Below are 10124 nucleotides of genomic sequence, written 5' to 3'. Positions count from 1 at the left end.
CGGATTTATCCCCTACTTTGCCACCCTTAGAGGTGGAATATTTTCTTCAAATTTGAATATTACCATTGTGGTATTCCTTTCCAACAAAAAAGAATCATCGCAATCTATTCACGAATATCGAAGTAATCGCGTAACATACGAATACCTGCACACACAAAAAAATACAGTCGATTTGAAAACCTGCTCCTTTTTTGAAGCAGGCTACAAATACATTTTCTATTTTAATTCAACATGTAACTAAGGCGCTAGACATACAATATTTTAATATAACTTGCCATCAACAGATTGCAACTTATCTGTGCGGGCGTGGATGGCGAGTGATAGCTGGTTGCCGACAAGGCGGTCTGGGCGCGCGCCTTGCAGATTCTTGGCTGCAAGCGCACGCAGCGGCCACACCTGAAGACCAACCACCTCCGCGCCTGGCTACTCTTGAACTAGACGTCGCCAGAGAAGACTTGTTAGAAGAAGCTGCTCGAGCCACGGCTCAACATTTGCCAGCTGGAGAACACGGTGAGTTTATACTGGATATTCAGAGAAAGTATAATGTTTACTGGTGATCTATGCCACTTTTAACATTGTTTTTATCATAACCTTTTTTTTTTCAATTTTTTTACTGATGTCGAGATTTTCTGCTATTCTCCTTGATATCGTTGATGCAATTCAAATAAACATGTTCGTAATATAGGTTTATACTTAAGTTTCAGTGCACATAATTTCAGCCAAAAGACGATCCTACTAAACCTAAAATACACAATTTATTCCAATTTATACGAAAATGTATTCTTACGTTTCAGTTTGTGATCGTACTAAGATAAATACAATAATAACAAAAATAAATTTACTAAAAAAAAAATTTTACGAAAAAAAAGTTCATTGTTTTCTATACCATAATTTTTCTGATTGACTGCGCACGGTGTTACATGCTGTATAAAAAAACTACTATTCTATGCAAAACTAGCGGCTATTGAAAAAAGCTTTTTAGGGCAAAATACTCGGCTATTAAACGAAGTGTTGAAAAAAAGCGAAAAAAACATGCACTGCCCGGGAATCGAACCCGGGTCGCAAGAATGGGAATCTTGCATGATACCACTACACCAGCAGTGCTCGATCTTACACGTCGAAAATATCGTTCTATTTATAACAATGTGCGCAATCTAGTGTTCATTTATGTTTATTTTAATTACCTTTAGTTTGTTACTTATCATTAAAGTTGATTAAAAATCAGCCACATTACAAAAACCACTAAGATAGCAAGAAAATTGAAATTAATTGAAACGCCATCTAGTTCCTTTGCTTTGGTTCTATTATGTTCACTTACATCACATCGGTCAACTTGTTTACTCGTCGGTATCGCAAACTAGCTATGCAGCTAATTATGTAGAAGCACGATAGGTGGCGCGGTTTACTTAACAGTACCGCGTCACCTTCGCAGTAAATAATATTGTGGGTTTAAAATAAATCGTTTTTTTAATACAATTGCCATTGACTTACAAAGTCAATGACAATTGCTCAAAATGTGATATTTTTCGTACCATAAATCGTGCCGAAAGTTGGATTTTTCGCACTAGTGCTTTTTACATTTCCATTTTTTTTAAATTTGTTGTTGTTTCAAGTCTTAAACATAGAACTAAAGAGGTTGTTTATTTATTTAATATTTATGTGCTTTATTTATTTAATATTTAAGTCATTCGTCATTAAAACTTATATTTACTTACGAACATCTTATTTGTTTAAATTGCATAGGTTTTTTTATAAAACAACGGGTTACATTTAAAAATTTTAAAATATTTTGGATATTTTCCATTGATGGCTGATTGAGTATTATGAGTATTAACAATGACCGGAGGTGAGTATTACGCGAGACCGCTGCGCGCCGCGCCACTAAAATAGTAATTTTAATGTGGCTGTGACTGGCAACAGTTGCCATTGTACTCTGAATTTGTATTTTTTATTTATTAAGGTTTTGGCAAAGCCATCAGCCTAAACATGAATTATTATAATATTTACAGAGTTTTAAATGTAATTTAAAAAAAAGTCGGAATTTTTATCTCAGACAAAGAAATAAAATGGGTTTTTTTAAATACCTACTGTTTTATTTTACTTTCAATGTAGTTTTTTCGCAAATGTATTAAAAAACGTTTGATACACGTGCGCGAGACTCGTGAATAATGACTAACTTTCCGCACTTGTATCAAAAATAACTATTTTAATGTGACACGAGACTTTTAACTTCTAAAGCTGTAGCTTTGGTAAAGTTAATACTTACTTATGTGTTAAAAGTCTTCAAATACTCATCAAATCTCTTAGTTGAAAAAGCAGCGGTACCTATACCTATAAATATATTAATAAAACCCGTACCACTTAAATAAAATATTATTAAATAAAATATTGCCATCTGATTGTATTTTATATATTACTTAAATAAAATATTGCCATCTGATTGTAGGTATCTGGGCGGTAATAAATACGGCTGGCAGCAGCGGACGCGGCGGATCAACCTGTTGGGAATCCGCGCTGAAGGGCAACGTTCTGGGCGCGTTGAGGGTGGCTCGTACCTTCGCTCCACTTCTTGCAGCCGCAGCCGCAGAACATGATCACGCTGGCAGACTTTTCTATATCGGTAAGCTTCGTATCGTATACTTTCATAATAACAACTCTAACGATTCCGCATTGGACCGAACAAGGCATCACAACATCATCAATAATTAATACAGCAATGCACCTTTACAACCTTTCAGTAAATTTCTGTAACGCTTCGTTAAATAGAATCTTCTTAAGTTAGTTCTCACGATCGTAGGTGTTTTGCGAGTAGGAACACAGTATCGAAAGGAAAGTGTTGATACTGTACTCATGAGTAGAATCGGATAAAAGTATCGTAGTCGTACAGATATCGAAACAAAAGTATCGATACCTCAAGGTATCCATACTTTTGCCCGGCATTTTTTTTGTTGTTGTTGTGGCAAGATATGTCTTAAAATGTTTGAAGAATTACCTAAAGACTTAAAAGTTTTAAAACAGACTGCATTTGACATCATTTTTCTTTATTTTCTCAAAGTACTTCCAAATGTCACTTTTGGTAGGCGGCGGCATTTTACAGGTGAATGATTATTGATAAAATTGCTCGTAACGCACACGTGTGCACAGATCAATTACCTACTATTACAAAATAAATGCTCTTTGTATGAAATTAATGTATTTATCTTCTTTAGAATGTACTGTTTTTTTACTCTAGGATCGACTTTATTGTGATCATGACACCGTGACGAACACTGAGAAACGATTACGAAATGAAAACGGAAAATGTCTATTCAAACGTTTCGAACTATTTTTCTTTATTCTTACAAAGAGGTAAAAAGTGGCATAAACTATGATAGCCATGTCATTTATAATATAAATAATAATAAATAACGCACACACTCAACATAGCCCCGCACTAGGGAAACCCTGTGTCGCGGGTGCCATGGACACACAAATAGACAACCACAAATTACACCCAAACTCACGAGAGAAATAATTGTAGGCCATACAAATGGAATTGCATTATCATGTCATCTGTTACATTCAAAGTTCAGTTAAAATTTCACTCTTCAAAACGAAACGAATAAATGAAGATGGTCTTTGATCCAATGTTTATATTCGGCAGTCCAATGATTTCCATCCATTATTTTTTCATTTGTAGGCAAACTTGAAATAGTATAATAATAATAATAATAAAATAATAAAACCTCGTAGTGAATTATTTTAATAACAGAATATCTTCCAGGAACAGCACTATCTCAAAATAATCGTTAACAACAATAATCATAATCTCAGTACAGAGTACTAAAAAAACCGACCTCAAAAGTACGTGGATTTACGTCTATTTGCTAAGTTTTATTGAAATATCCCCTAGTTCGCCACTATACAGGACTTGACACTGAAGAATAAAAATAGGTTCTCACTACGACACTACACAAAGTATATTGAGAGAAAACGCCTTGAATTGGAGAAATAGCAAAATCAACCATTAAAGTAATTGCTCCTAAATTGAAATTAAGCGAATTTTATTTTATTTTATTTTTATATTGAAATTAATTAATTATTTATAAAAATGAATCTTCATGCGTGAACAGCCACCCTTCGAGGTGGATGATTTTCTTCAAAATAAAATGGGACCACTATGGAAGTACCTCCTTTCCAACAAAAAAAAGAATCATGAAAATCTGTTCACAAATACCGGAGTTATCGCGTAACATACACACAAAAAAAAAGAACAGTCGAATTGAGAACCTCCTCCTTTTTTGAAGTCGGTTAAATAATATACAAACAAACTTGCAATCTGAAGAATCCAAAGCACAATTTGGCGACATTTATGAGTAAACTACTTAAATATGTCTAATTACATAAGATATTTGGGTTTTTGTGTGATTTATCGACAGAAAAATAACACGTACAATGTTGCATTCGGTCGATTTCCGCTTTTTCTAAAGCCATATCCTGTAATGCTGCAAGGACGAATTTTTCTTAATATTTAATTGTTCTCACTGTCAATATTTTTGTCCATTTTATTAGAATTCATGCGAATAATTCAATAAAACAATTGGAAAAACATTTGTTTTGACATTTGATGTACTTCCCTTTGACAACCGTATCATGTACATCTTGTACTACGAAATGGACTCAGTTGGCATTTAAGATGACGTTACGTATTTGCGATTCCCGTGTTTGACACTGACTAATGTAATGCTATCTCTTTTGGCTTAAGACGGCACGCAATAGTTAAACAAAGACAATGACACGTTTATGTTTTCACCGTCGAAATGCATCATATACGTATAACGTCTGATTTATATATGTCAACATAACGTCCGTTGGTTTCCATAGTCTAAGGAAAAATTATTTGATTTGAGTGTTTTTAGATTGACATTTGAATTGTTTGGATGAATACATGCCACGACATTGCTAGCGGTGGTGGTTCCAATTAATCTTATGATTATCAAGATAATTATCGTAATAATTATCATGATCATTCATGATCTTATTAATTTTCCAGGACTGACATCAGATACAGCAAGCGACAGCTTATCCCGCTTAGACGCCGGCGACGAGGCTAGCGCAGGCGCAGCAGCGGTGCGTTGGGGCACCTGGGGCGCTGCACGTGCATTGCGCGCCTCGTTGCGATCGCGTCGTCTCCACGTCGTGCTATTACACGCGCCTGACCTTTCTACTGCTGAGATTTATGCGCCACCCGTACAGCTTACTGTCCCCAGCCAGCCTTCTAGGTAACTTTATAAGTTTTATCATAGTCTTCAATTATATAGTAGGTATATCTCAGTTTTACTATAACTTTTTCAAAATAATGAAAGCGTTAAGATACTAATATAAAATTTGCTATTACCTCTATGCACACAGTAGACTTGCCTATAGACTTTTTAAAAACTCATTGCGTTCCAGTCGTCCAGAAACACCAAGCTCCGACGTGAGCACATCTACAGCGAGTTGCGCAGTGACAATGCCAGGAGAAGCTGCTGAATACAGCGCGAAAGTCCTCCCAACCAGCGCTTTGAAGGTTTTGGAAGACGCCCTGACTGCACCTTCACCAAGAGACGCCTACCATTTGAAGATGAAACATGACTCCTGGTTCACAAGAGTTCCCTCTTTGAGAGTTGCTTGAAATTTTGTATTCCACTATTCTAACACCTATAAAGTAACTGTTAAATATTATATTAGTTACTCCGTTACTGATTTATGGTCTATTCCAAACAGGACGATACACTATATATTATTAAAACTGCTAACATTTAAAAAAGTAAATACCTATGTAGATTGAAGACTCAAACAAATCACTTAGAATGACTGTACTTGACAAAGTACTTTGATCATTTTTTATTCAGATCATGGTGAAGGAAAATGTCGTGAGTGAAGTTCCCATTCCGTATTCGGCCCGCGTAGGAACCTATACAGCCCAAGCTTCGCATTGTGAAATGAGGCCTATGCCCGGCTTGCCCAGTGCAACTATTATATAGGCTAAGTACTATTCAGATCACATGAATAAGTGGTATTCCTTTGATAAACTCGCGCAACGTACGTTGCGTATAACGCGCGTTAACGCGATTCAGTTGCAACTAGTAAACTTTTGCATACGTTCTTATTATTGAGTTTTTAAATGTGTGTCGTCAGTGCGTAAAAAATTCGCCATGTGCATAGGCTCTAAGGGCCGTATTCTAGAACTCTACTCAATGCTCAAGTCAGGATTTGAGTATGGTTTAAAGCACTCGAAATCATACTCAAGTCCCTGCCATTAGGGTCGTATTTCCAGTGCTTGTGTTACCAGTGCAATCCTGACTTGAGCATTGAATAGAGTTCTAGAATACGACCCTAAGGCTGCTAACTGATGGACTGCACGTCTGCAGTTAATGTGTGCAATTGAGATTTTTCTGCAAGGGTCAGCTGCATTTGAAGTGAACGATAGTCCGCGAATCAAAAGCAGCAATTAATTGACATTTAAGAGAAAATTATGATTTTTTGCGTCTGAAACAACTTGATGTTAGCAACAACAAAGGGTAGCTACTACTTGAGGATTTAATCAAAGTAATGGTGAAATAAAAACACGATTGGTGAAACTTTTCTCAACGATTTATTTCACATTTACACAATTCTTAAACTTTTTGTAAACAGTACTTGTGTTAACATTTTTTATCGCAAACTGCATTGCCGAATTTAGTCGGGGATTTTGGCCACAAATGAAAATGGATGATTTCGACAGCGATATGTTTATTTCCTTAATATAAAGTAAAGTCAATTTGGAATTATAAATGTTCTAAATAAAGTGACAACCTACAAGTAAAGCCAGGTACTCATTAGCGAGCTGTAACTGTAACGTGACTGTCACAGTAACAAGGTTCTACAGTGTACGCGTGAAACAGTCTTCACTCGCTAGAAGGAGTATGTGGTTATCGTCGGCTCACTGCGAACGGCACGCGTTCCGCTCGCGGCAAGCTTGCGAACCACGTACACACTATGATTTTTGGTAACCAAACGTGCAACGGTCACGGTCACAGTTCGCTAGTGACCCGGCTTTACATCAGTTAAGTTATTATTAAGTTCCATATGGACATCAGCAATTACACTAAGTTCCCGAGCTGGGCAGGCGGTGATGACAGCTTGCTGGCGGTGTTGACAGCTTGCTGACGGTGTTGATAGCAAGCAGGTTAATATATCGACTTCGCGCATGCAGTACGTCTCATAGCAGTTTTAGTACTTAGGAACATAGGGAAAGGTTCTTTTCACGAGTTACAATTTTAAGGGCATACTTAAATATTAGATAAATAGAATTTGTGGACTCCATCATGCTATCAAGTTTGGAATAGACTTAAGGTGGTTCATCAAATCAGTTTTTCTTTTTTTTTTGTTATTATAAAAGAATTGACAATCCAGTTACGATTTGCAAAAATTTTAGCTAGTTAGTATTTATATGTTTGTGTCTAAGATTGTTGATGAGCCATCCTACGTATCTTTATTATTTGCACTTTAGTCACCAAGTATATAAAAATAAAGGTGAAGGTGCTCTAATACACTTGATAAGGCTTCAACAACTTTTCAAAACAAAAATAATGATGCACGAATTGACACAAAATAATTTAAATTTATTTTCGTATACCATCATTACATAACAATAAAAACGTACGGTGGAAATCTCGGCCTTACATTCTTATAATCTTTAAGTTTCAAGTGTTCACAATGTATTTAAACTATAAGTTTGTTAATTTTATATTAATGACCTACTTATCCCTTATCGAGGGCACGGGAAAGTGGATGTAATGTGCCAAACTATGAAGGTACTGAACTGAGAAAATAATAATACTAAACAAAGAGTGTATTTAATTTTCGTAGAGAAACATAAAGTACCTTCTTTCAGATTTTAACGATGGTGATAGAATATCGCCTTCTGTCACAACTAAAACGATTAAAAGCTATAAATATGTTTTTCAATACGATGCAGATTTGCTTATATTTGTGAGAATTGTACATAATATTTCAAGCTCACATTGTGCCAATTTAAGAGTGACTATTGCATGTTAATGAACGAGTAAAATTTTCATAGGTTATTATGTAAACCTACTCTATTAATCCAGTGGAGCCAGTATACTATAGGCGCATAAAATAAGATTTCATAACGCAATTTAGTACGTTTTTTAAGTTTGCAAAAGTTCGGATATCGGAAGTCATAAAAAAACATAACTATGTAAATAATGTTTGTGTTTGTATATTATACATTATCTGCAAAAATGTTGTTTTATTTGTATTCCTTTACTGACGAAATTTGTAAGAATGTAAACATTTACTTAATATAATAAGACAAATCGGTCAACTCCCGTCCCGCCTGTTTCGTGCGTAATTGCTTATTACACTTCGTTCGGAGTGTAGGGTTATTACATTGTCATCTTAGATGTACATAATTTGGAAACATTAAGGTATGCGTCGCAGTATTCTCCTGTTATATGTAAATAAATTTTGTTACATTAAGTACTTACGTACTGATATTTTTGTACCAGTATCGAGGAGTGGTATCTTTTGATTATGGAGTAAGATTCATAAATAGAACTGAAATGCTGAACAATTCTGAATTTGACAATTGAAACTTGTTCAAACTACGATAAACAAAAATAAGCACGTATAGACGTGTCAAATAATAGTATTTTTATACACTGATGGACCGCTTTAATTCTATAATGAATGGTACGTGTGACGGACGACCCGCGATAGACAACGCGAATGTGTGTTCGTACGTCCGGTATGCAGCCTTCGTGCATACATACAAGTCACGTTACCATACCTGCCTTATTTATACTATGGTATAATCTAGATCCTAGAAACCAGAATAAAGTCCGCTACATACGAGCAAAATATGTCAAATTCAAAATAATCTTTATTTCATTGGTAAGAAAATTACACTTGAAATCGTCATATTGATTATACTCTACCGCTCATTCGTGAGGCAAATTCCCCTGAGAAAAATGAGCAAGAAACTCTATTCTCTTTATAAATACACATTTGTATACATTTATCATTTACAATATTTACTTGCAGGAGCTAAAATTTTGTCATACAAGTACGCATAAGCTGTATATATCTTTAATATCCTGGAGATCTGTCACACAGGTTAGTTCCTAGCATAAACTCCAGTCTCTTGCAAAGGTGCGCTGTTATTTAAGCATTTTCATATAAATTACATCATAAAACTTTGTATCCTTTGTAAGAGTAAAATAAAGATTATTATTATTATTATAAAATAAAGTTTATGTTACACTATAGTTTTAAACTTTTTAAATGGCAAATTTTGAATATCAACCGGAATCTTATTATAGAAGCGTACACATTGCTCCATAAATGAATTCGCGAATTTGTGAAGACGACTGTCAAGAAGAGCTAGTTTATTTTTTATTTCTTTGTCACAATTTTTCATAAAAAATAATATTCTTCTTAATTTGACTGAATTACATTTTCATAAATGTATGTAATTATATTACAGTTTCAATGTGATGAGTCGAACGATTAAATAATGACTTAAACAAAGTCCTGTTTTACGATATTACGTATACTGGTTTCCTGTAGTGCTTGTGCCACACGAACTCTAGCACACTGGCTCCTTAACTTTTAGATGATCGAAACTTAGCCAAATGTAGTAGTGTTGAACGCAAAATAAGGTCCCGCTTCTTCTAGAAACATCTGCTCTGTCCAAACTACTTAAACATACCCAGTATTGCTGGTCGCTAGAACCACGTTGCTGCCAATGCGCGGCAGTACTGACGCCGAACCGGGAATGGTCTGATTTGTTGCCCACGTAGACAACCGTAGTATCAGCAAATTTTAATGAAATTGAACCGAAGTTACGAATTCTAAAAAAAAATTGTATAAATCCCACCATCACGTTACCAAAAAATTTTTTGTCACATTATTATTCCTTAGGTATATTATAGTATATTTATGAATATTTGATAGGCAAGTTATACAACTGGAAATAGTTTATATACGAGAAACAATAGATCTTTTTCTATATTGCATTGTTAATAGTACAGTCTGGTCTTCATTTTTACACACCCACTACCCAGTAATTTCCAGTCAATTAGCGCACTACGCTTACT

The 10124-nt window shown here is 35.1% G+C and overlaps 2 protein-coding genes and 1 non-coding gene across 3 annotated transcripts in view; 1 reads left to right on the top strand and 2 right to left on the bottom strand.

The window, feature by feature from the left end:
• LOC113238296 overlaps nucleotides 1-6969 on the top strand; it is an 8717-nt gene extending 1748 nt beyond the window's left edge. Inside the window, exons 2-5 of the mRNA XM_026475132.1 lie at nucleotides 285-510; nucleotides 2447-2620; nucleotides 5033-5261; nucleotides 5434-6969. Of these exons, the coding sequence (XP_026330917.1) occupies nucleotides 285-510; nucleotides 2447-2620; nucleotides 5033-5261; nucleotides 5434-5653 (849 nt within the window). The 3' untranslated portion in view covers nucleotides 5654-6969. The remainder of the gene's footprint in view (nucleotides 1-284; nucleotides 511-2446; nucleotides 2621-5032; nucleotides 5262-5433) is intronic.
• Nucleotides 1034-1104, bottom strand: Trnag-ccc. Its single transcript has one exon. It is a non-coding gene; the product is annotated as a tRNA-Gly (tRNA).
• A 2344-nt stretch (nucleotides 6970-9313) lies between the features above and the next one.
• The window catches only part of LOC113238143 (deoxyribonuclease-2-alpha-like), a 5382-nt gene continuing 4571 nt past the window's right edge, over nucleotides 9314-10124 (bottom strand). The window contains exon 6 of the mRNA XM_026474885.1: nucleotides 9314-9878. Coding sequence (XP_026330670.1) covers nucleotides 9614-9878 — 265 coding nt within the window. The 3' untranslated portion in view covers nucleotides 9314-9613. The remainder of the gene's footprint in view (nucleotides 9879-10124) is intronic.

Source organism: Hyposmocoma kahamanoa, unplaced genomic scaffold (genome assembly GCF_003589595.1).
Source record: "Hyposmocoma kahamanoa isolate Upper Pololo Valley unplaced genomic scaffold, ASM358959v1 95, whole genome shotgun sequence".
Taxonomy (NCBI): Eukaryota; Metazoa; Arthropoda; class Insecta; order Lepidoptera; family Cosmopterigidae; genus Hyposmocoma; species Hyposmocoma kahamanoa.
This window is presented reverse-complemented; position numbering and strand designations above follow the sequence as displayed.